This window comes from Balaenoptera borealis (assembly GCF_965194805.1).
Source record: "Balaenoptera borealis genome assembly, chromosome: 1".
In the NCBI taxonomy this organism is placed as follows: Eukaryota; Metazoa; Chordata; class Mammalia; order Artiodactyla; family Balaenopteridae; genus Balaenoptera; species Balaenoptera borealis.
Genome location: NC_138860.1, coordinates 107,509,618 through 107,536,652, shown reverse-complemented (window position 1 = coordinate 107,536,652; position 27,035 = coordinate 107,509,618). Strand labels below are relative to the sequence as shown.

Below are 27,035 nucleotides of genomic sequence, written 5' to 3'. Positions count from 1 at the left end.
GTAAGGAGGAATTGGCTAGTGAGAGTTAAAAAGAATTCTAAAGAATCCAGGAATAGCAGATATAAGATATGGTCACTACCCCTAGGGCTGAGATAAGTACCCAAGGAAAAGCCTTCCTTCTATGGCTGAGATGCAGATGCCATTGGAAAGAATACCACCTTGGCTTCCTGAATGTTGGAGAAGTCAATGAAGTAGCTCAGTAGTGGGACCTGCTGGAAATCTACCCTCTGGGAAGTGCTGAGCCTCAGAACTTGTTAGGTACCAGGAGAATCTACTGGACACTGTTGGAACCAGGAGCTTGAGAGGCCCCCCTCTCCAGGAGGTTAGTGCACTTCCATGAACAGCTCAGATTGGGTCAGCTCTGGGCTGGCTGTTCAGGACAAAGGTTAGGGGATGGCTGACCTCCAGTGTCCCTGGTGTGTGTCCATGTCCTGGACTGAGGAGAGGATATGGGGTGCAGCAACCTGGACAGGGGACAGGCCCACAATATCTGGGTCTCTAGACTATGCCTCCGTAGCTGCATGAGTTTGCTCAAACATCATAAAAAGTTGTGCCCTGCGGGAACCTTACACTAGAGAAACTATGCAAGGGCTGAACAAAGGAGAAAAAAAGAGCTTTCTGCAGGACACTACTAGTAAGAGAGCACACCTGAAACAGGAAAACAGGCCCTTCCTCCTCCAGTGTTCTTCCAGGCCTTCTACTGACAAGGCTTAACATCATGCTGGGTAGCAAAGGAGAAATATTTATAAGACCCAGCACAATTATTACACAGCAGGTAACAAGAGCCAATTTGAAGTGAAAAGGCAAAATAATCAACCATCAGCACAATGATTGTGTTTTTTCATTTTTGGATTTTGGGTTCTTTTTTTTTTTTTTTGTAACATCTTGTTATTTTTATTCTTTTTATTAAATAATTTATATTTTTGGCATATTGTTTAAAGTTCTTTGAGGCTCTAATCCTTTTAATAGTTTTGTATAGTAATTCTGGCACATGGTAGACCATTTCCTTCAATGTTTTTCATTTGGATTGTGATCTAATCTGCAGTATAGCTTTATCCGTAGTGGCTCTGCCAGAAGTGGGTTGAAGAGATTTTGTATTTACTTGTGCCAGATATCCCAGGGATATATCGTTCAACCAGGGTCACTTGTAGTTTTTTGAATTGTGACTTCCTGAACCATGGTTAGGATTTTGAGGGGAGAGATCTCTCCCACTTTGAGCCTAGGCTGATCCAGAAGAGTTTTATTATTAACTGAATATTTTACAAATTTCCATTTCCATTATTCTTTCATGATAATTCAAACTCACACTTTTAGATTATTTAGGCCAATCCTACCATCCCACCCTGGGGGCCGGCAGAGTATCAGCTCAAATGTTTAGTGTCATTCTCTCACTTAAGCTTACTTTGTTTCTTGCCCCTGGAAGTCAATTAACTTCCTTGAAAGCTCATCCATGCATTTAAAAGATTCTTGTTATAGTTTGTCAGTATGTTTAGTGGCAGGATTGTAGAATTATCTATTCTGCTAAATTCTAAGAACCAAGAATACCCAAGTATCCTTATAAATCCTCTCTTCTATTTTTTTAAGGCAACATCTATAACACTTCCTTTCAGGGAGCCTTAAATTACTTACCCCTTATTACTTACCTTGGGTAAGTTATTAAACCTCAACTTGCCACAACTACTCCTGGTCCTCCTGCAGCCACATAATCTGGAGGATGTCATGATTTGTCCTTAATGGAAAAGATACACTTGGTTTGCTTTTCCTGCTCAACAAATTTCTGCCAACACGATCATCCATGAACTTACTGACTGGTTTATTTCCCATCAGATTTCGCACATAACATTTTTTTTTTCTTATCAATTAAATCACCTCCAGCAAAGGAAATAAAGCCATTGGGCAATGCCCATGGGGTGACTTGTCTTATCATGAGTCCCATTACCAGAAACAGCTGACTTTATGGATGGTTGACTGGCATATTAAACACTCAGTTATGGTCTCAGGAGATCCTATCTGGAAAGTGTGGGAGAGAGGGAGCTTTTTGACAAGATGTGTATGCTCAGAACCCAAAATTAATATATGATATTAATCAGAATAAGAGTCCAAAAACCAAGGGACAGGACTGGGTAGGGCTTCTCTTAATATTATACCTGTACTTGAAGTTTTGGACTACGACGATTGAGAGAATTTAGCACCCAAATAAGAACTCTTCCATTAAAGAAGCCAGTGATGATCCCATTTAATGGGAATCTGGGACTGTTATGTGGCAATTTAGTATTTTTTCATACGACTGAATAAGTAGGCATGGCAAGTTGGATGTCAAATTCAAAAATTTAGTCCATCGATTATAAAATATCAACAGAATTACAGCAGAACTACAGGAGGAATAGACATATTAGACTTGGAGCTGCACAAATAATGATTACGTTTGGATTTTCTTCCTTTGGGGAGCTGAGAACTATATTCCCAGGTGTTTGAGGCATAGCTGAACTATATTTAGCAGGAATGGAATAAAAAAAAAAGTATGTGAACAAATGTGATTTTAATGTTGGGCGGCCAAAGGAATGAATAATAGTAAGGGTTTTTTTTCCTTTTTTTTTGGCTGACCGGTATCAATATGGCCTTTCTATTCTTAGAAATCTAATTTGCCTTCGAAATCTCTGTGGGACCTAGCCAGGTGGGTCAAGCAGATCTACCCTTCAGGGTTTTGAAACTAGAATAATTAAAACAGAGAAACAGGACTGTGGGTACTTTTGTGGTAGTGATAGCAAAGGCAGTTCTCAGAGGCAGCTGTGGTACTGATGTTGGTGTCAGCACCTGGAGTCCAGTGACATCACTGTCAATGGCAGTACGTGGAAGGGGTGTGGCATCTGGTGCTCAGTAATGGTGGCAGCAATGTCTGCGCTATTAGTTCTGTGGCATGGGTGTGGCTGTGATACAAGCTCTATAGTCTTGGTTTGTTCTGCCCATTTTCTGAGCCTGTCTCTACGCTTTCTGGCAATTCTGTGAGTCACAGTATCCTTAAGAATTTCCTGGTTCAGGCTGCAATTCGAAAAACTTGAATCTTCCTCACTAGGCAGAATGAGCTTAGAGAGAAAAAAATAGCCTTTTAATAACTTGTATTTTTTGTATACCCTAGCAGAGAGCCTTTTTAAGTGAGTACATCTACTACTGTGGTTTATTAATAAATAATGTGATCCCTAAGCTTAAAATGTTATAATTTACTAAGGAATGTAAGGCATTTACATGAAATAAATACAATCTATAGCATGAAATAAAATTAAATGCTAAATTGGGAACAGACTGTGTCAATCAGAAAGTCTTCCTGAAAGACATGGGATTATAGTTAATTCCTGAAGGACAGGCACGAGATGGCATTTTGGGTACAGGAACTATAAAGCATAGGAAGGAGCCTGGATATTCACCCCGCAGAGAGACCAGCTTGACTGAATAAGTGCGTTCAGGAACTGAAACCAGTATGAACGGTTAAGAGGGAACATATTATTAAGGCCTTGTCCTCTAATTGGAAAGAGAAATTCTCTTACATACGTCTTTTTTTCCCAAAGGTAATAGCTTTAAACATCAGGCTAAACATTTTGCCAGAAGAGGTTTTGGAAATTAAGTCTGAATTAGCCTCTTCTCTATGTGCAAAGTTCTTAGATGTTCTTTCCTGGCTGATGGGAGAAAAGAGCTGGGGCTGAGGCGAGTAAGTAATAAAACCTGAAGATAGTTCCAAATATATCAATTTGCATTCAATTATCCATTATTTTTGGAATTTAGTTTTTTTTAAAAAATAATAAGCAGTGAACAACTAAATAATTAGTTTTGCATTGGCAGCGTAAGGACTGAAGATTATTTCTTGGTGTCAATGTCCAGTCCTGCTCGCTGTCCTCGACTCTTAGTAACATTCTTGCTCATTAACTTCAGGATGACCTCCAGGAATAAAGATACATTTGAAAGTGTCTGAAAATAGTTTTTAAATCCAACTTCCCTGGCTTGACAGTGAAATGACCACACAGTCCGGTCACTGGGTCAAAAATCAATTACAAAACAGAGGAGGTTTTGCATTGGCCTTAGTAAAAGACGGACTCGAAATCCACAACCAAGAAAAAAAGGCAACCATTAAAATACAGGAAATACAGTATTGGCTTTTTCTCTTGGCGAGATGGGTCGGCTGCTTTCCAGCCCCGCTGTGGATGCTCTGAAGTTCATGGTTCGCTCCGTCGCTTCTGCCCAGACCCCCGCCCCCGTGGAAGCGCTCGCAGGGTAGCCCCGCTGCCAGGTGCGCACGAGGACGCCCCCTTCCTACCTTCAGGGGACAGCGTCCCTGGCCCCACCCTAGCCAGAGTCCGAGAGTCCCACCCCTCCGCCTCCGGCAGGCCCCAAGCCAAGTGGGGATGAGCCCGGGCCCCGCGTTCGCCCTGGCAGTTCCGCGTCTGCGCAGCGGACGTGGGGCTGGAGCGGGGCTGGCCGGGGAGGCGCAGGATGCGCGGGAGCCAATGGGCACGCTCGGGGGAGCCGGGCTGGCTGCGGCGGCCGGCGGGGCGCGCACTCTCGGGATGGAGGGCGAGTGCCGGGCACCTCAGGCGCGCTCCTCGGGCCTCCCGGCTGGGGGCGCCGGCGGGGAGAGTCCGGGGGGCGACGCCCCCCTCTCCGGCAGCAGCGGCTCCTCCGCCCTCCTGCAGGCCGAGGTGCTGGATCTGGACGAAGACGAGGACGACCTGGAGGTGTTCAGTAAGGTGAGGGCGGCGCGGCGGCGCGTCCCGGGAAAGTTCCAAGTCAACTCCCGGAGATGGCCCCGCCGTGCGGCGGCCGCCCCAGCGCGCTCGCTCGGCCCCGCTGGAGATTCGGAGCCGGGGCAGGGTGGGTCTCCCCCAGCTGCCCGACCCCGCCTGGCGGCTCGCCGGCTCCGGGGCTGCGTCCCGGCGGGTCCAGAATAGCAGCCGCTCCCTCGTCTGCACTTTGACCTTATGTTTGGCAGGGCCGTGGCTTCGTGGAGTCCGCAAAGTTGTGCTATTTCCCCCTTTTCTCCTCTTCCCTTCTTGGACGCGGACATTTCCAGTGACAGTGCCCGAACCCGGGAGGCAGTGGCCCAAAAGTGCCCCCGCCCCTGGCAGCTTCTTTTCAGGCGCAGCCAGCCCTGAACTCTGGAAGCGAAATTACCCGAGTCTAGAGAAATTATTCTTGATTTAGTGTTGTTGCTGGTTGTGGATTGGAGACTTGGGTGGCGCCGGAGGTGAGTCTCAAAGTCTAGTGGGAAGAGGCGTGAGGGAATCCCTCTTCAGGAGAAAACGGTTCGTGTGTCCAACGGGGAAGCTCCTGCGCTGCGGAGCTCAGGGTTTTTCAGATAGTCAGCTCCTGCTACCCAACCCACAGACAGCGCTTTCGTTTTTAAACGTTACCTGGGGAAATCGAGGACCAAAGGGCCCTCTGAACTTGTAGGATAGTTGGAGAGAAATTGACAAGTGTTACTGGCAGACTTGTGCGTGTAGGCTGGTGGTTGTAATTTTTTTTTTTTTTTTTTTTGGAAAAGAAAAATACCATTCTTGCGGGGCCGTTCAATGCCACTGCATTTTCTCTTGTTGCTGTTGGCAGAAGACTTGAGTTGAGATGGGAACATTGTATTAATTACTAAGAAGCCTGTACAGTAGGTAAATGTTATCTCGAGCTGTTAAGTAAAGCCAACAAACACTGCTTTATTCTGGGAAAGAAGTTGGAAAGTGAACAAGCATACTCTGACCCCAAAGAGGAATATGTAAAACTCCCCCTTTTTTTTCCTTCAGGATTAAATGAAATGGTAGGAACAGTTGTATTTGGGAGGTTCAGAGAGAGTATCAGTTTTGTACCCTTGATGAAGTCACTTGACCTTTCAATGTGTTTAAATTGTAAAACAATGGAATTATTTTATGTTCACTTGTAAAAAGTTTACACTTTTATGTTCCACACATATTTTATGTTCAGATCAAGGACAATTGGCCAGTTCTTGTTTATATTGCCTTCTAAGATACCATTAGGCTATGGTATTAGTGTATGGGACCCTGCACTGTGAATCTTCTGGCCGGGGGGTACGGGGAGAATGTAGGGAGTGGCAATTGCATATCAGAATCATCTGGGATGGTTTAAATTTGTCATGTGGTTTCTCTTTCCCCAGATTCTCAGTGTCCCAGCCTCTACTGAGAATCACTGTTTTAATGAGCCTCTGTAGTCAGAGGTGGATTTTAGGTGAAGTTAATGAAATTTAAGCTTGGGCTGTTTGTTGGCTTAGGCCTCTGTAAAATGTTGTAAGTTACTGGGAGTTGTACAGGTTCTAGGTGGAAAGGGAATGACAGGTTGTAGCCAGAAGCATTTCTAAGTAGGCGTTTCTGGTGAATTGCCTAAAGCTATCTCAGAAGAAAGGAATCTAGAACTCTATGGCTCCAATCAGTTGTTGAGATTTCTTTTCTCATTCTAAATAAAAAAATTGTTTTTCCACCTAATTTTGTGTTTGTAATTTTGTGTCCTGTTTTAAAAGGATGTAAGCTGTAGCACCATACTTAACCTCTGCTTTATTAAGCAGGGCATATAATAATGTGCAATATTGTATCTTTACCTTAATCTGTATGGCTGGTTTCTATAGAAGAGGGTCTTAACTTTTTCTAAGTGTCCAACACATGTAGTTATACAGCACTAGCAAGCAGGGTGGATCCAAGTGTATGGGCCCTGCCTGCTTCTATTTCAGTAAGTTGAATTTTTCAACCATTAACCACAGGTAGACAAGCAAATTTAAGAAAGTTGTCTTCATTTGGCCTACTCTCTCTACTACTCCCTTTTTAGTCTGCTCCTCTGTAGAACCCTGCCACTGTCCAGCCTACCCTAAGATGGTATCAACCATTACTACCAAAGTGTACTAACTTTACCCTTTAGTACTTTGAGATTGACCATTTTCATATTCAGTTTATATTTACAATTGTAGTTTCTTATTTCCTTAGATTATTTATGAATATATATATACCGTGCCCCCGTCCAGAAGCTCTTTCTTTTTCTCTTTTCTTGATGGAAATATAGTTGATATACAATATTATATTAGTTTCAGGTGTATGGCATAGTGATTTGACATTTATATACATTATGAATTGATCACCATGATAAGTCTAGTAACCATCTGTCACCATTATAAAGTTACTGCAATATTATTGACTATATTCTCTACACTGTACATTACATACCTGTGACTTAGTTGTTTTATAACTGGAAGTTTGCACTTCTTAATCCCCCCAACCTATTTCCTCCTCCCTCCCCCAAACTACCAGTTTGTATCTTTGAGTTTTGCTTCTGTTTTGTTTTGTTTGTTCATTTGTTCTGTTTTTTTAGATTCTACATATAAATGAAATCATAAAGTATTTGTCTTTTTCTGTCTGACTTATTTCACTTAGCATAATATCCTTTGGGTCCATCCATGTTGTTGCAGGTGGCAAGATTTTATTCTTTTTTATGGCCGAGTAATACTCAATTGTGTACATATACACAACATCTCTTTGTCTATTCATCTATCAATGGACACTTAGGTTGCTTCCATATTTTGGCTGTTGTAAATAATGCTGCAGTGAACATAGGGTGCATACATCTTTTCAAATTAGTGTTTTCACTTCTTCAGATAAATACTCAGAAGAGGGATTGCTGGATCATATGGCAGTTCTATTCTTAATTTTTTGAGAAACTTTCATACTGTTTTCCATAGTGACTGCACCAATTTACATTCCCATCAGCAGTGCACAAGGGTTCCCTTTTCTCCACATTTTCACCAACACTTGTTTTTTGTTGTTCATTTGATAATAGCCATTTGGATAGGTTTGAGGTGATATCATATTATGGTTTTGATTTGCATTTCCCTAGTGATTAGTGATGTTGAGCATTCTTTTCATTTGTCTTCTGGCCATCTGTATGTCTTCCTTGGAAAATTGTCTATTCAGTTCTTCTACCCATTTTTTAATTGGATTGTTTGTTCTTTTTTGTTTTGTTTATTTTCTTTTCTGTGATTGTTAATTTTTTATTGAGTTGTATGAGTTCTTTATATATTTTTTTGATATTAACACCCTTATCAGATGTGTCACTTGCAAATAACTTGTCCCATTCAGTAGGTTGCCTTTTCATTTTGTTGATGGCTTTCTTTGCTGTGCAGAAGCTTCTTAGTTTGATGTAGTCCCATTTGTTTAGTTTTGCTTTTGTTGCCCTTGCCTGAGGAGACGGATCCCCCAAAATATTAATAAGACCGATGTCAAAGAGCAACTGCTTTTGTTTTCTTTTAGGAGTTTATGGTTTCAGGTCTTACATTTAAGTCTTTAATCCATTTTGAGTTTACTTCTTTTTTTGGTATAAGAAAGTGGTCCAGTTTCATTCTTTTGCATGTAGCTGTCCAGTTTTCCCATCACCATCTATTGAACAGACTCTCTTTTCCCCACTATATATTCTTGGCCCCCTTTTCATAAATTAATTGACCATATAAGCATGGATTTATTCCTGGGCTTTCTGTTCTTTTCCATTGATATATATGTCTGTTTTTGTGCCAGTACCATACTATTTTGATTACTGTAGCTTTGTAGCATAGTTTGAAACCATGGAGCATGATACCTCCAGCTTTCTTCTTCTTTCTTAAGATTGAATTGCCTATTCAAGGTCTTTTGTGGTTCCATACAAATTTTAGGATTATTTGTTCCAGTTCTGTGGAGAATGCCATTGGTATTTTGATAGGGCTTGCCCTGAACCTGTAGATTGCTTTGGATAGTATGGAAATTTTAACAATATTAATTCTTCCAACCCATGAGCATGGTATTGTCTTCAGTTTCTTTAATCAGTGTCATATACTTTTCAAAGTATAGTTTTTTCATCTCTTTGGTTAAATTTATTCCTAGGTATTTTTTTTGTAGTAATTGTAAGTGGAATTATCTTCTTAATTTCTCTGATAGTTCATTATTAGTGTATAGAAACACAACAGATTTCTGTATGTTGATTTTTGTATCCTGCAACTTTAATGAGTTCATTTATTAGTTCTAATAGTTTTTTGGGGGGGGCATCTTTAGGGTTCTCTATATATAGTATCCTGTCATCTGCAAACAGTGATAGTTTTACTTCTTCCTTTTCAATTTGGATGACTTTTACCTCTTTTTGTCTGATTGCTATGGCTAAGACTCTCAATACTGTGTTGAATAAGGGCAACCTTGTGTTGTTCTTGATTTTAGAGGAAAAGCTTTCAGTTTTTCACCACTGTATATGTTAGCTATGGCTTTGTTATGGCCTTTATTATGTTGAGGTATGTTCCCTCTATGTTCTACCCACTTTGTTGAGAGTTTTTATCATAAATGGATGTTAAATTTTATCACATGCTTTTTCTGTATCTTTTGAGATGATCATATGATCTTTATCCTTCATTTTGTTAATGTGGTTTATCAGTATACATTTGCAGGTCAGAAGCTTTTTAAAGAGTAGGCTCTTTGGCTTATAATTATTCCTTTTTTTCTCACAGTACTTTACAAGTACCTGGTAAATACATGTTAAGTATTTTTGTGTAAGATTCTGTGCTAAGGATTCTTTGGAAAAAAGAAATGCAAGATTCAGTTGTTGTTATCACAGTCTTGGAGTCCGGTTGGAAGATGTGACAGAAACTCTAAATGACAGTATAAATCAAGAGAGATGTAAACAAAGTAAAACAAAGTATTGTTCTGAGTTTTCAGATAATCCAGTTAAGAGAAAATGATGCCAACTCTCAATAGAGCACAGGGAATGCAGAGGATATTGACTTAAAAGAACAAGAACAGATGTGGAAGGTAGGAGAACATAAGTGATAATTTGAAAAAAGGAAAAGAAAAAGGATAAAAAGTGTAACAATAGTGTAATAATTGTTTTAGACCTGGGCCAAAATGAGATGAGGCTTGCAAAAATTTACCTAGAGAAAAGGAGCAAACTTGTCTACATTTAAAAGAAAAAGTTCTTCCTTTTGGGGAAAAATAATATATTAAAATAAATTGCCTTTTTAAAAATTAAATACTGTAATGTGTAGAAGAAACAGCCGTTGAAACAGAGCGTAGGTAAACAGGTCATAGTGAAACACTGAGATACTTATTTGTTACTCAGTAAAGTATAGCTCTTATTATTGGTCTTTTAAATGGTATTCAGGACCATAAAGTGAGATCTATATCATTTAGGATAATCAGGGAATTTACAGATGTAATTATCCTCATCACCACTAGTCGACTTTGAGAAATCATGGTATGCAGGCTTGGTGCTCAAAAGCTAGAAATAGGTAAAAATTCTTTTCAAAAATAATGGGGAAGAAAGGAAGTTCTGGAAGGGATAGACAAGTAGGCTTAATTTCAAGCTCTGGTAAAGCTATCAAAGCAACAGAACTACTTAGTATATTTAGTATAAACACTTTGAAAAGAAGGAGGTGATCATTTTTAATAAGAATGGTGGAAAACTAAGATTGTTTTTATGGTAAATCAGAAATATAACAATGTATATGTTTATTTGAACAAGCTTTTGAAGGAATCACTTATATTTTTGTGGAAAAGGATATTTTTGAAAGAATAATGAGCTATGGTTGTGGAGACAACCAGCTCATATATATATCAATATGTAGATATATATATATATATATATGATCTCTATCAATCTGGCAATTCAGTGTAGTGATGGAGGGACAATTATACTATTCAACAATTCTCTCAAATACTTAGAAGAAGATATTGGAAGTCTGGTTATTAATTTTTCACATTTGTTGTCTGAACCATCTTTATTTAGTTCCTATTGTTTGCATCTATTATTCATGGCCATGATAAGAATCAGAATTCTCTTCCATGATTTAAATGAAGAGAGTTTAATGCAAGGACTATTTATTTATAGCATTTTGGGCAAGTTTCAGGAACAAAGAAAGGATACTGAAGCACTTAGAGACTTGCAGTAGCAAAAAGCCTTTAGCACCCCTAGTTCTAAAGGGAAGAGAGATGGAAATAGTGTTGCTGGAACCCAGTGAGAGTTGGAGCTGTGGAGAAGGGGCCATTTCCACATGAGCTGTGTTTACACAGAGATGTAGCTAGAAATGTGCCACTGCCTGAAGTGTGGCGCCAAAGCAGGGAGGAAATGGGGGTATATTCCCTGAGCTCGTCTTCTCCTGTTCTTGGATCTCTGCTTCTGGCCCCCACTAAGCAAGCTGCTCAGGTGATGGCATCCATAGGGGTCAGTCTCATAAGGGACAGAGAATAGATGGATGAGAGCTGGAAGGGTGGGGGTGAAAAGAGAGAATAACCAGCATAATACATAATACTACAAAAGTGTGGAGAATAACTAGTTAAAGACAGCCACATCACCACCTCCCATCCTATATGCTCTTCTATAATGTGACCTGCCACCTTCCTATCAAGAGGTGGGATCTATGCCCCACTCATTGAATCTGGCTAGGATTGTGACTGCTTTGACCAGTAGGGTATGGTAGAAATGGTGCTGTGCAACTTCCAGTGCCAAATCATAAAAGGAAATTCAGGCTCTGATTTTTTTCAGTGGGACAGTGCACTTTTTGCCATGTAAGACATGCAACCTAAGGCCTCCATATTGTGAGGAAGCCCAGGCTACATTGAGAGACTACACGTAAATATTCCAATCAGCAGCCTCAGCTGAAGTCTCAGGCACCACCAGCATTAAATGACTAACTTGTGAGTGAAGATGTCTAACATGATGTCAGCCCCCAGCATTGAGGCATCAGATCTCAGCTGAGGCCACACATATAATGGAGGAGAAACAACCCATTTCTGCTGTATCCTGTCAGAATTCTTGACCCAGTAAACCAATGTTCATAATAAAATATAAAAACAAATTGTCCTGGGATGGTTTGTTATACAACAGTGGAAACTGTACCAAAAGCTACTAGTCTGTATAACATAATCAGTCTTCCAGAGTTTTGATAAATTGGAATACTGGGTTTAAAAGCAGACTATGAAATTTAATTGGGATAAATGTAAAGTCTTGAGGGAAGCTCTACTCATTACTGTAAATTAAAATATAGCAAGACATAAGCTTAGTATTTAGGAGCAGAGACTCTGTAGCTACACTGCCTGTGTGTGAAATCCTGTCTCCACTGCTTACTAGCTTTATTTCCTTTGGCAAGTTACTTAACCTCTCAATGCCTCAGACTTTTCATCCATAAAATGAGGGCAAATAATAAATATGAGGATTAAATGACTTACTAAATGTAAAGAGCTTATAAATAGTGCCTGGCCCTTAGTAAACCCTCTTGAATGTTGATCAGTTATGCACAGCCCTTGTAGGATCCTGCTGTACAAAAAGAACGACAGTGATGGACATATTCCAGCTCTGTCTGTTTAATGTGGCAGCCACTGGCCACATGTGCCGTTTGTGCACTTGAATTGTAAACTAGTACATCTGAGGAACTGAACATTTAATTGTATTTAATTTGAATTAATTTACATTTAAATTTAAGTAGCCACCTGTGGCTAGTAGCTACCAGTTTGAGGACTACAATTCTAACCAAATTAATATTTTATTACTAGCTTGGATTATGATTACTCAAGAAATATCCTTGAATCAATGAGTGGTTTCCTACCTTGGTAATCTGTACAGAAATATATAAAACACACACACAGTATTTACATATGTACGCATGTGTGTAGTGTGGGCATATATGAATGTGTATGTATACACACACATATGTATGTGTGTGCATGTAGAGTGTGTAAGCATAGTGAATGTTTCTGTGTATGTATATATGTAGTGTATGTGTGTATGCATTCTCAGTTGTCTCACTTAAAACCTAGAATACAGGATTAAAGCAGGCAAGTCATGTGTTCCCCTTTCTCTGACCTTCATACTGATCCTACCTCAGTGGGTTTTACCATTTCGATGGTTAAAAAAAAGAGGAACCGATAAAGTAAAGGAAAATAGGGCTGATCCAGGATTCCTCCTACTAGAAGCTCCACTACCATCACAGCCCTCTTAGATGTTAAGTATTCTTATATTCCTCCCAGAGGAGGAAGAGTAGGTGAGTGAAGTAGAAAGAAGATGAAAAATCCTCAAGTTCTCCTGATGAATGAGCATATATGGTCAACAATAGAATTAAAACCAACAAGGAGGGACTTCCCTGGTGGCGCATTGGTTGGGAATCTGCCTGCCAGTGCAGGGGACGCGGGTTCGGGTTCGGGACCTGGCCCTGGAGGATCCCACATGCTGCGGAGCGGCTGAGCCCCTGCGCCACAACTGCTGAGCAACCCCCGGTCGCCACAACTAGAGAAAGCCCGCACACAACAACGAAGACCCAGTGCAGCCAAAAATAAATAAAAATAAATTTATAAAAAAACAAAAAACAAAAAACCAACAAGGAACTTGCAGGATAAGTTTGGAGAGACCTTGTATAAGACCATTTTATGTACAAACATTCCTAGTGATTTTCAGTGACTGAATGAGCAATATACCCAAATGACAAGGTACCTATTGAATCTGAACAAACAGCATATTTTCAAGGTCATATGGAGTATTAATTGTACTATAATTTGAACTGTTCGTGCAACTTAAGTTCCATTCCACCCTCTGTATTTTAAAGGGGGAGTTGATAGTCTGTGTCAGAAAATGGCAAAGGGATATTATATCATCTATGGATACCAGTGCCCTGATCCTTGGAATGCTGTTTTGAGATAGAGCCTTAGATCTAGTCTGGGCTTAGCAGAAAGAGGGCTTGGATCCATCAGCACTGTCTTCCATTGGCACAAGGAGTGGGGAGGGCTGCAATAGTAACAGTCTTGCCATGCATTTGCTATCATGAAGGAGAATAAACTAAGGGATTCACTGATGATATGTCCTGGCAACTGTGAAGGAAGGCTGGGAAGAACAAAATGTAGTTTAGCTTGGAAAAGACTTGGGCTGATTCTTTTAACAACCTTTATGAAGAGTTGTTATGATCTAGGTGGATTAAATGTTTATAGTTTTGAAGGGCAAAAGTAGAACCACTAGGTTAAGAGTATGTGGAGATCAGTTTTAGGTCAATTTATGGAATAGTTTTCTAATTGAAGGTTCCAAAATGAAAGGGATTACTCAGCTAGGCCATAAATTTTGTCACTAAAAATGCTCTGGCACAAGCTGGATGACTAACTGTCCCAGAGGAGAAGAGGGTGTGACAGTTGCACTGTCCCTTCCCGCTATTAAGAGGGAAATGAAATTTTAGCATGCTAAACTTAACCACAGGAGCAATGGAAAGCCTTAATTAGGTGGTCCTACTCATCCCCTCACCTCATCCCTACAGTTTCATTCCCAAACTGAACTATGTTTCTCCATTCCCTAATTCTTATATTTCTCTTCCCACACCTGTTATCTTTTCCATCTGATTCTCTGCTAATGATGTGACGATTTCTTAGATATCTAGGATAAAATACTAGGTCTTACCTTCTGTTTATCCCTTTCACTCACTTTCCCTGCCCCCTGCATATCTGAAATGTCCCAGTTGTTTTTATCTTCTTGGTATCTCTAGAATTAGTACCTTCTTCTCGTTCCCACTGCTCCAACCCCAAACCCCAAATGTGTTTACATTTGAGAACCATTAAAATAGCCACACAAGGTCTTCTTTCTTGTGATGTTTTGCCTGTAGTCTGTCCTGTGTGCTCACAGAAAACTGATGTTTCCAGAGCACCCAGCTCTGAACATAAAGAACATACTGTCACATTGTGTCATTGAAGGATCTTGGTGATTAGGCTACACCGTGGCTCCTCTCACCTCTCTCTGGCGCGCGTGCCTTAGTACTCAAAGTATGTTCCATGAATCTATTGGATCACCTGGGAGCTTGTTAAAAATGCAGTTTCAGAATCCACTCCAGAACCAATGAATCAGAATCTGTATTTTAACAGGATTCCTCAATGATTTATTTGCACCTTACAATATACTGTTGGGTCAACAAAACAAAATCCTTTCTGTTATTTACGGCCCGTTGTAAAGCGACTTCTCCCCTAAGAGCTTCTTCATTCTCCAGCTAGAATTAATTTCTTCCCACTCTGTGCTCCCCATAATACTGTTTTGAATCTCAGAATACTTAATACAATTTGCCTTATAAAGAGGTATTTGTTTCTTGTCTCTAAAATCTTAATTGCTTGTTTATCTCCAATAAATTAAACTCCTTGAAGGTAGAAGAGTAGGAACTCTAAATGTTAATGGAATAGAAACATTAATGAATGATATGGCCTGTGCCTTTTTTCATATATATGGACACAGTTATTGCAGTAATTTTCCAATCATCTGTTTTCAGTAAATTCAGTTTGTATTGTATTGGTCTTTCCAATCAGGTTACTAGACCAAATAGAATTTAAAACAAATTTGTCTTGACAAATGGTGAGTAAATATTATTGATGGATGACACAGAGCTATGTTAAGCGTCAATTCTGGACAAAAGCTCCTATTTAGATTTCATTAGAAGAAATAAACACAAAGCATAAGAAAACCCAAGGGAATCATTTAGAAACCTTCTTACTTGGGAAAAATAAATCCTTTGAAGCCAATAGCACCTGTCTCAATCAGGGGGCTTGGTTACAAGCAATGGAAATCAACTCTGGCAGGAAAGGAGCGAAATAGTAGCTCACAAAGTAGATTTGAAGGCTGGAAATGCAGATGCAGAAAGGGGCAGGCACTAGCAGAAACTATACCCAGTGTTATGGTTGGAAACAAGATTGGATGTTGTATAGCCAAAAGAAGAAAAAATCCATGAGAACCTATAGGAAGAAGAACTATAGAGTTCTTTTGTGCAGATGGCAGTGTTTTATTTATTTGTTGGTCAGTGGCAATGGGGAAAATTATTACAAGTATTTAGGGAAAATAATGTTAAAAGACTTCAGATTTGAACTTAATAAAATATATTCTATTGGGTTTTGAAGGTGGAGTTTTATTTTCGCATTTTGGGGGTTCTGATAGGATGCTCTAGTATAACTCTGAGAGCCTGCTAGTTTTTCAAGTGGCTAGTGTGATCAAAAGGAAACACAGATTCAACAGTTATGCAGTTGTAGTGTTCAAATTTATTTTATTCATGTATTTTTTAATTGTATCCCACACTTTTCAAAGAGGATATTAGACTAAAAGTTAAAATAAACATTTTTACTCACTTTAAGAATATACTTTAAAGTTGTCTCAATAAACAAATGAAGAGTTATGTGCTTGAAAGTTTTGTCTATTTTAAACAGAATATTTGATTAACTCTGACACTTCATATATCCAATCACGCTGGATAATGCAGTGCTACTTATAGTATTAATAAAAAAGGATGTAGTTAGACAATCAAAATTATTAGCAAATACTGATATAAAAATCAGTAAAACACATCTGTGATAAAACAGAACAGAAGGTTAAATCAGTAGTTTCTAAAATTGAAACTGAAATAATTTTTTTTGACCTTGAGAAATGCTTTGGTATAACATACCCCTTTTTAACTGTTTGTAACTAACTTTATTGAGGTGTAATTATATACCACAAAATTCACCCATTTTGGGTAGATGATTTTTTGTAAGTAAATTTACTGAGTTGTACAACCATCACTGTTAACCAGTTTTAGAACATTTTCATCTTCCACCCCAAATCCATCATGCCATTTCCAGTTAATATCCATTTTTACTCCCAGCCTTAGACAACTACTAATCTACTATTTTCTGTCTTTATAAATTTGCCTTTTTAGGACACTTCATATAAATGGAATCGCACTTTTTGTGTGTCTAGCTTCTTTCATTTAGCATAATATTTTATTTTTTTAAATCATTGTTTAAAAATTTTTGATATAAGAAATAAAAATTTCATTTTAAAATGAAAAACAGAGATTACTCATTTACAATGAAACATTAGGAATAGAAATTCTGTTTACAGTTAAAATGGAAACCTTATTATGTGTGACCAAAAACAAAAGGCAAACTCTTGGTTTGTGAGTTTTCAGAATTGGGGGGAAAAAATTCCTATTTTATTCTTTTGTATTAACTCTGAGAAGGTTATGTGTGTGTATCTGGGTGCATGCATACATAATACATATGTACATATATACTTATATGTATTTAACCTGGTTGAAAGTTGAATGGTATTTTTTTGTTAGGTTTCACTAGATAATGCGGTAGTACAAACAGCCTCAAGATCTTAGTGGCTTACCTGCAATAAAGACTTCTTTCTCAGGTATGTACCTGTCAACTGTGACTGAACTGAGAGTCTGGTCCAGGCTTTGAGTCTGCTTCTTGGGTTTTCTTCATTTTGGGATCAAGATTAAAGGAGTGATGCTAATTGGGACATGTCATTCCTGTGGCAGAGGGAAAAGAATATGAACACTGGTGGAAACAGGCAATGGCTTCCAAATCTTCTGCCCAGACACATGACACCATCCAAAGCAAGTCACTGGTCAAATTAACTGGGGTGGGAAACTTATTTTCCTTCCATAAGGAGGCACTGAAAGTTACCTGGTAACTGACCAGGAGGTGTATTCCTTTCATAGAAAGACAAGGGGTCATTGGGAACAATCATACCGGCTCCCACAGTGGTTTTGTGGCAAAATCATATGCAAATGGCATGTTGAACCTTTCTGAATAAGGAAAACTAATTTTTTTTCTATACAGTGTTAAATACAAAAAAGAAAAATTTCCACCAGATAAGAAATTACCCAAGCATAATTGAGATAAATGGAAAGGCATTAGTCATGATTAATAACCTCTTATTGGTTAATGCTCGTGAATAGTCTGAGTAGGATCATACAGATCCTTAAAAACCTCTAGCTGTGCAGCAGATATCTTACTTCGGATTTCAGGGGCAACGTTCATTTATCGTGGAGTTCTCCCTTCCCTTTTTTCAAGACCTATAAGGTAAAAATGTGAATACTTAAAATTCTGCCACAGTAAACGTCAAAATGAGTTTCATTGGTTATATCTTCATCAAAGCCTGTGTTCTACCCATTTGCCTCCTTTCTGGTCTCCCAACATCCTAAGTCCTTTCCTGCCTTAGGCATTATTGGTTCCCCTGACTGGAATGCTCTTCCATCAGTGTTTTTCATGGCTGGCTCCTTCCCACATCATCTCCTTAAAGACACCTTCCCTGACAGCTCTCTCAAAAGCATTCCTCTCACTTCCTGCCTTAACCACTTACTCCAGCAATTCACTCCACTTTATCTGGAATTTACTCCTCTGTTTATCAACACTCATTTATATCTGGACTTACCTTGTTTTTCTATACTTTTATCTGTTTATCATCTGTTACCCTCCCCCCTAACTATTGTGTAAGCTTCATGAGAGAAGGCACCATGCCAGCCAGTCTTGGCCACTGTTGTATCCCAGCCTAGTGCTTGATACATAGTTGACATTCAATGAACTTTTGTTAAATGAAATAAAGGTGCTATACTAGGTGCTTTCTGTGTGTGTGCATGGGTGGTGGCTGAGTCTTGGCTCTTCCAATTAAGAAATAAGTGATTTGGGGATAATTATTATTATCCCTATGGTACAAGCTTATTTATCTGTAAAATTCAGGTGATGATCATTGAGCTTTCTTTCATCAGATTGTTGAGAGGATTAAATGAAATAATGCAAGTGTATGGTGCTAAGGTGCAGTCCCTGGCACTTAGAAATGTTGGTGGCTGTTAACTGATCAGGGGGGTGGTTGCTTTGCCGAAGGTTGGAGCGGCTGTGGCAGTTTCTTAAAATAAGGCAACAAAATGAGGTTTTCTTCATCAGTTGACTCTTCCTTTCACAAATGATTTCTCTGTAGCGTGTAATGCTGTTTGATAGCATTTTACCCACAGTAGAACTTCTTTCAAAGTTGGAGTGAGTCCTTTCAAACCCTCCCGCTGGTTCATCAACTAAGTGTATCAGTTTATGTAATATTCTAAATCCTTTGTTGTCATTTCAACAATCTTCACAGCATTTTCACCAGGAGTAGATTCCATCTCAGGAAACCACTTCTTTGCTTCTCATCCATTCAAGTTTTATCATGAGATTGCAGCAATTCACTTCATCTTCACACTTCTAATTCCAGTTTTCTTGCTATTTCCACCACATTTGCATTTACTTCCTCCACTGAAGTCTTGAACCCCTCAAAGTCATCCATGAGGGTTGGAATCAGCTTCTTCCAAATTCCTGTGAATGTTGATATTTTCACCTCTTCCCATGAATCACAGATGTTCTTAGTGACATCTAGACTGATGAAGTCCTTCCAGAAGATTTTCAATTTCCTTTGCCCGGATCCATCAGAGAAATCACTGTCTATGGCAGCCATAGCCTTGTGAAATGTATTTCTTCAATAATAAGTCTTGAAAGTCCTTAATCCATGGGCTTCAGAATGGATGTTGTATTAGTAAGCATGAAAACATCAATCTCACTTTATATCTCCATCAGAGCTCTTGGGTGACCAGGTGCATTGTCAAAGAGCAGTAGTATTTAGAAAGGAATTTTTTTTTCTGAGCAGTAGGTCTCAACAGTGGGCTTAAAATATTCAGTAAACCATGTTGTAGACAGATGTGCTGTCATCCAGGCTTTGTGGTTCCATTTATAGAGCACAGGCAGAGTCAATTTAGCATAATTCTTAAGGGCCCTAAGATTTTCAGAATAGTGAATGAGCATTGACCTCAAAGTCACCAGCAGCATTAGCCACTAAGAAGAGCTTTGAAGCCAGGTATTGACTTCTCCTCTCTAGCTATGAAAGTCTTAGATGGCATCTTCTTCCAATATAAGGCTATTTCATCTTCATTGAGAATCTGTTGTTTAGTGTAGCAACCGTCATTAATGATCTTAGCTGGAGCTTCTGGATAGTTTGCTGCGGCCTCTACATGAGCAGTTGCTGCTTCACCTTGTACTTTTATGTTATAGATATGGCTTTTTCCTTAAATCTCGTAAACCAGCCTCTGCTAACTTCAGACTTTTCTTCTACAGCTTCCTCACCTCTCTCAGACTTCATAGAATTGAAGAGAGTTAGAGCCTTGCTCTGCATTAGTTTTTGGCTTAAGGGAATGTTGTGACTGGTTTGATCTTCTATCCAGACCACTAACACTTTCTCCATATCAGCAATAAGGCTGTTTCACATTCCTATCATTTGTGTGTTCACTGGAGTAGCACTTTAAATTCCCTTCAAGAGCTTTTCGTTTGCATTCACAGCTTGGCTAACTGTTTGGCACACAAGACCTAGCTTTCAGCCTATCTTGACTTTTAGCATGCCTTCCTCATTAAGCTTAATCATTCCTAGCTTTTGATTTAAAGTGAGAGTCTTGAGACTCTTCCTTTCACTTGAACACTTAGTGGCCATGGTAGGGTTATTACTTGGCCTAATTTCAGTATTGTTGTATCTCAGGGAATAGCGAGGCGCAAGAAGAGGGAGAGAGATGGGGGAACAACCAGTGGGTGGAGCAGTCAGAGCACAAACATTTATCAAGTTCACCATCTTCTCTGGGCGTGGTTCGTGACGTCCCAAAACAATCACAGTGTAACATCAAAGATCACTGATCACAGATCACCATAACAAATATAGTAATAATGAAAAAGTTTGAAGTCATATTGCAGAAATTACCAAAATGTGACACAGAGACATGAAGTGAGTAAATGCTGTTGGAAAAATGGCACCTATAGACTTGTTCGATGCCAAGTTGCCACAAACCTTGTAAAAAACATGGTATCTGTGAAGTGCAATAAAGTGAAGCATGATAAAATGAGGTATGCCTGCATTCCCTGTGTGGCCCTCTCCCAGATTCTCTCTCTCTCCTGCTTAAAAGAAGATAATAATTTGAATTTTGTTTTTATCATTCATTTGGTTTTCATAAAAGAGATGGTCCTGAACTTAAAATGGTTTGACTTATGACATTTAGACTTTATGGTGCAAAAGTGATACACATTCAGTAGAAACCATACTTTGAATTGTGAATTTTGATCTGTTCTCGAGCAGTGGTAGATAAGCTTTCCTGGTGCTGGGCAGCAGCAGTGAGCCACAGCTCCCAGTCAGCCACGCGATCACGAGGGGAAGCAACCGATACGCTTGCCACCGTTCTGTACCCATACAACCATTTGTTTCTCACTTTCAGACAACATTCAATAAAGTACATGAGATATTCAACACTATATTGTAAAATTGGCTTTGTGTTAGATAATTTTGTCCAACTGTAGGCTAATGTAAGTGTTCTGATCACATTTAAGATAGTCTAGACTAAGCTATGATGTTTGGTAGGTTAGGTGTATTAAATAAATTTTTGACTTACGATAGTTTCAATTTACAATGGGTTTATTGGGATGTAAACCCATTGTTAAGTCAAGGGATATCTGTGTATGTATCTTGAAGCACTATTTGTTAAGGATTTATGTGAATTTGGACCTTGTATGTTTTAGGACTTTAAAAAATGATGTTGTCCTTTGTGAATTCTTCTCTGATTTGATCTTTTTTCTTCTAATATTTAGTTTGTGATATTTATCAATGGCCTTACATGAAGTTGTAATTGATTTTCATTGCTGTGTTTTTTATATATATATATATATATATATATATATATATATATAAAGCCTTGTATGCATATACAACAATTTATCTATCCATTCTTATGGGCTGCCTTCAATGCTTTTGTACTTCCTTAGGTTTTGTCCACTACATGACTATATTTTAACCATAGAAATTGATTTATTCTTGCTTTAGATTTCTATTGAATTTTGTGGGAAACTGAAAATTGAATTCAGTGACAACTCCTAATACGTTTGACTTACTGGCAGTTATATGGTGGTCAAATGCTGGTTCCTCTACTTAATAGCAGTTAAGACTTTGAACAAGTGATTTAACCTATTTTCTCATTTGAAAACAAGAGGTAAAAGAGTACCTACTCAATAGTATTGCTAGCTGGTTTAAAAAAGGAAAAGAAATAGAACATACTCTATGGGGTTGTGGTAAGGTTTATATAATTCACATGAAGGTTTCAAGGAGACAATGTATACCCCACATTTATTCATCTCTTTTTATCCTCTGTGATCCAAGGTGAGCTACGACCTCTCTGATGTTACTGAATCTCAGAAAAGTAACGTGACTTGACCAGGTTCACACAGCTGTATATATATGTAAACTTGAATTAAGTTTAGCTCTGCCTAACTACAGAGACTTTTTCTTCTAATATACCAGGTTTTTTTTTTTTTTTTTTCGGTCAGAGTGAAAAATTATGTCAAATAAAATTATGTGAAACATTTCTGTGGTCAGTATATAACTTCATAGTGCACAAAACCTGAACAAGTCCAAGTATATTCAAAGCAACACTGTTAGAAAATAGAAACAGAAAAATGAATAAATAGATTATGATATATGCATACAAGGGTATATATACTACATAGCACTGGAAATTATGTCAAACAAGATTATTGAGTGTTGTATGCCCCTTGATAGAACACGACATAGGCTGGCTTTTCCCCCAATCACATTTTCAACAGTGTTCCACAGAAGGCCTTTCTAATTTTTTATTATTATTATAAGCAGGCAGATTGGAAGGAGTTGTAAACCAAAACACAGCTGGTAAGTCTAAATTTAGGCCCATCAAGATGAGTGTCCCTCATAACAACATGGTTTCTCAAACTCCTTCCACTTTAAGTTGCTTTTTACCAGATGTCTCTTGGTGTACGTGTTTCTTGTACATCAGCAATTTTATTTGCATGGCCTTTTCATGCCAGTATTCTGATTTATCACACTTCTCACATTGATTTTTTCCCCTCTACTTGTAAAAAGAAAATAGCTGTTTGTGCACAGATGGTGGTTGCAATTTAGTATTATCAGAGTAATTCATGTTATATTCATGAGCTGTTCCCGAGTAGCATCTTAGTGCTTCCTATGTTAAGGAAGGACACCTCTTAGAGAGGTCATATCTCACCTTTTAACCTGTTTCTTTTGGAGTTTATCTCCTGAGCACTCAAATATTGGCAAGTCATTGTTTGTTTTAAATTTCAGCTCTGTATTTTATTTATTTCAATAGTAGAACTTTGGAACCATCTAATAGCATTAAAAGTGGGAGGCAAAAAACATTTCTTAGAAATTACTGAAGTTGATTGTTAACCTGTCAAAAAATTTATGGAGCAAGGATGAAATATTTTAATTATAATTCCTTCCTTCCTTTCTCTCCTTGTTTCCTTCCTTAAATATTTATTGTGTACCACTCTATACACAGAAATGCTGTTCATTGCTAGGGCTACCGTAGCGAAGTACCACAGACTAGGTGTCTCAAACAGCCAGAAATTTATTTTCTCACAGTTCTGGAAGCTAGAATCTGAAATTAAGGTGTCAGCAAGATTGGTTCCTTCTGAGGGCAGTGAGGGAAGGATCTGTTCCCAGTCTCTCCACTTGGCTTGTAGATGGCTGTCTTCTCCCTATGTCTCATGTTTTCCCTCTGTGAACGTCTATGTCCAAATTTCCCCTTTTTTATACAGATGCCAGTATATTGCATCAGGACCCACTCCAGTGACCTCATTTGAACTTGGTTACCTCTGTAAAGACCCTGTCACCAAATAAGGTCGCATTCTGAGGTACTGGGGTTGGGACCTCAGCATATGACTTTTGGGAGGACATGGTTCAACCCACAACAGATGCTTATAATAAACCAAAAATAAGAACAAGGAAAACTTACCCTTAATTTGTAAGTGACTTTGTCAATAAATTTCAGTATTATGCTAGCACAGTGCTAATATCCATTCATTTCAGGAGAGTCACTTAAATGGTTTCTCTTACAGTGAATGTGTTGGTTTGGAGTAAGGATAAAAGACAATGACTTCCTGCAACAATTTGGCTTACTTCTCTATTATACATATTCAAATCTCAGCCTGAAACCATCCCAAGATTTTTTGGTGCGTGCCTGTGTGAGTGTGTGTTTTCACTATGCTAGCTATAAGAGAGGTATTCAATGTTATTTAAGAAGTGGAGATTTACCATGCAAATAATTTCCCTTCTGCTTTAATCTCTTGAAGAAAAAAATATGAAAAGATGTATTTCCATTGTGTGAAATATCATAGGATAATGGATGTATATCCAAATGCTAAGAATGAATGAATGTAAAAATAAGGTTGAGGATGGGGAGAAAGACAGAGAGAACTAGCAGGAGAAAGAGGCATGCGTTATTGTGGAGGTAAGAACTTTGTTTGGAAAGAACAAATTTTAACGATCCATTTCTCCTGAAAAGTATCAACCACAAAAAGTTAAATGAAGTTCTTTTTGGTCAGTTACTTCTTTGGATCTTCTCAAACACTTATTTTCTTTACTTATTCGTGTCCAAATGTAAATCTTTTAAGAATTGTCAGTATATTTTCTTTCCTTTTTTTGAAGCGAATATAAAACTCTTTGGATAGTCACTTTTATTGAGGTTTTAAGAATGTTTTTGAGTGATTCATAGTAATTTACATCCTTCTACTGAAATCTTGGATGTTGCTAAATTTCAGCCTGTAATTTTCTTCCTTTGCTAGATATTGAAGCATATTTTTATGACACCACACTACACTCATTGGAATTGTGAGCCTTTATAAATTCAGGCAGATCTTTTCCACTCTACAAAAGGATGCATTTTAAGCAGAAGAAATAGAATGCTAAATTATGTAGTAGGTAAAGGAAGTGGGTTGTGGTGGGTTAAGAGGGTGACTACAAAGAACGCCAAAGCACATGGCTGTATGCACTGTCAGTGAAATTTAAAGCACATTTGCCCATCAACTTAAAAAAACTACTGTTTATATGAAACGATAATTGAGAGAGATTTTTGTACATGCTGATTGCACATTTATTTGAAACCTCTAAATTCTGTTTTTAATGGCTGCTTAGTATTCCATTGTGTTAGCATCCCATAATTTATTTTGACAATCCCATTTTCATGTGATTCCGGACATATTTTTAAATTTCCTATTTAACTATACAACTTTGAATTAAGAAAAAAAAACAAATAATCAAATATGTAATCCAAGGTCTTCTGCCAAAATGGCCCTAGACAGCTCTTTTAACTTACTGGTTTTTTGTTTTTTTTTTTAATTTATTTATTTATTTTATTTATTTATGGCTGTGTTGGGTCTTCGTTTCTGTGCGAGGGCTTTCTCTAGTTGCGGCAAGTGGGGGCCACTCTTCATCACGATGCGCGGGCCTCTCACCATCGCGGCCTCTCCTGTTGCGGAGCACAGGCTCCAGATGCGCAGGCTCAGTAGTTGTGGCTCACGGGCCTAGTTGCTCCGCGGCATGTGGGATCTTCCCAGACCAGGGCTCGAACCCGTGTCCCCTGCATTGGCAGGCAGATTCTCAACCACTGCGCCACCAGGGAAGCCCTGGTTTTTTTTTACAGTAGTTTTTTCAGTAGTTTTTACTGTTTTTTTTTTTACAGTAGTTCTTACTGTTTCTGAACACGTTAGATACAGTGTTGACTCTAAACAATTAAAAATCTTTTTTCAAAATGATACACGTTTATTTTAGAATATTTGGAAATACAGCAACTCAGATAGGAAAATACTAAACTCAACAGCAATCCCAACACCTGGAATAACTTCTGTTAACTGTTTGGTATAGCTTCTAAGTTCATGAGTGCACACATATCGTGAGTGCGCTACTTCTTACTTTTTCTCTCCTACCCTCTGGCCCCCCTCTGTCATACACACACATAAATACATGTACATGCATTAGAATCTAGTTGAATACAAATTTTATAAGCTAATATTTTCTCTTAATACCATACTGTGAATCTTTTTCCAAGTTACTGTATATTCTTCTAATATATTAATCACTTTATTGTATTCTAGTATATGGATAGACTTTATTGTATCCTATTGTAGGTATATACCATAATTTGTTTCACTAAACTTTTGTTGCAAGACATTTATTGTCTCCATGTTTTTGTGTGTCTGATCAACTCAACTGTAATTTGTCCTCTATTCCTTGGTCTAAATCATGCCTAATATACATATATTTTCTAGCATTTATATCTTGTTTTCTAAATACCAGTCTCCTCTAAAAGAAACCAGAGCTCCTTGAAGAAATGTCTGATTCCATAACTGGGGCAGGGAAAATATAACGTAAATCTGAAACATCTTGCTATGCCAGAAAATAAAGTGCTCAAGGAATAATGAAGACATGTCAAAAACACACAGAGGCCAGCTTTAAGGAGCTCCTACTAGGCAAATTTTGGACACTTAGAACATCAAAATAAATTATATTAATGGATTATAACCCATTGAGTAAAATAGGACTCTGAGTCTATACTCATATAATTAATTGGCTTAAATAAATACTCTTCATCCTCCTTAGTAGGAAACCTACTGATAATATGAAAATTGAAAAATTAAAAAAAAAAGAATATATATATTATTTTGAAATAAGGAAGGTAACAAGGAAAAAAAATAGCTAATAGAGTCCTGAATTTGCTTCTGAGGAGCATGAACTGGTAATAGCAATAGTGGAGCACGTGATGCTGCTTTTTTATTTTTAATTTGTTTCATTTTATTTTAAGCCTTGTTGGATGATTTGACTTTTGAAAACTATAAATATACTTTTTATTTTGAAATAATTGCAAACTTGGAGAAGAGTTGCAAGAATACCACAAAGAATCTAGATTTCCCAGTTATTACCATTTCACAACATTTGTTTTCTCTGTGTGTGTGCAAGTTGAGTAAATTAGAGACATGTTTTATTACTCCTAATTAAATCTGTGTATATTTTTTGAAAACAAGGACACTGTCCTACATAATCACAGTATAAGTATGCAAATCAGGAAATTAACATTGACATAATACTATATTCTTTCTAATCCACAGACCCTTTCAAAATTTTCAGTTATCCCAATAATATCATTTAGAGAGAAAAAACAAAGGTTCTTCTCCTTTGGAACAGAATTCAGTGCAAGATCATATGTTGCTTTGGCTCTTCTGTCTCTTTGGTCTTCATCAGTCTGGAACAGTTCCTTATCTTCCTTTTCCATCATGGTATTGGCATTTTTGAAACTGTTTTATAGGCAATGTCTCCTCCCCTCAAACATATACATATGTTATTCCCCCCATTATCTTAAATATAACTATATCACCCTTTTTAATTAAATTCAGTATTAA

The 27,035-nt window shown here is 38.2% G+C and overlaps 1 protein-coding gene and 1 long non-coding RNA gene across 6 annotated transcripts in view; one reads left to right on the top strand and one right to left on the bottom strand.

Moving 5' to 3' along the window:
• The window catches only part of LOC309626561, a 32,865-nt gene extending 28,475 nt beyond the window's left edge, over positions 1–4,390 (bottom strand). Inside the window, exon 1 of the long non-coding RNA XR_014243290.1 lies at positions 1,644–4,390. This is a non-coding gene — a long non-coding RNA (uncharacterized lncRNA). The remainder of the gene's footprint in view (positions 1–1,643) is intronic.
• A 71-nt stretch (positions 4,391–4,461) lies between these two features.
• SNX7 (sorting nexin 7) overlaps positions 4,462–27,035 on the top strand; it is a 98,183-nt gene continuing 75,609 nt past the window's right edge. Inside the window, exon 1 of one of the 5 annotated variants that reach the window (XM_082385303.1) lies at positions 4,462–4,736. In XM_082385303.1, coding sequence (XP_082241429.1) covers positions 4,497–4,736 — 240 coding nt within the window. In that variant the 5' untranslated portion in view covers positions 4,462–4,496. The remainder of the gene's footprint in view (positions 4,737–27,035) is intronic. The other 4 variants (XM_082385300.1, XM_082385301.1, XM_082385302.1 and 1 more) reach the window with 4 other exon arrangements.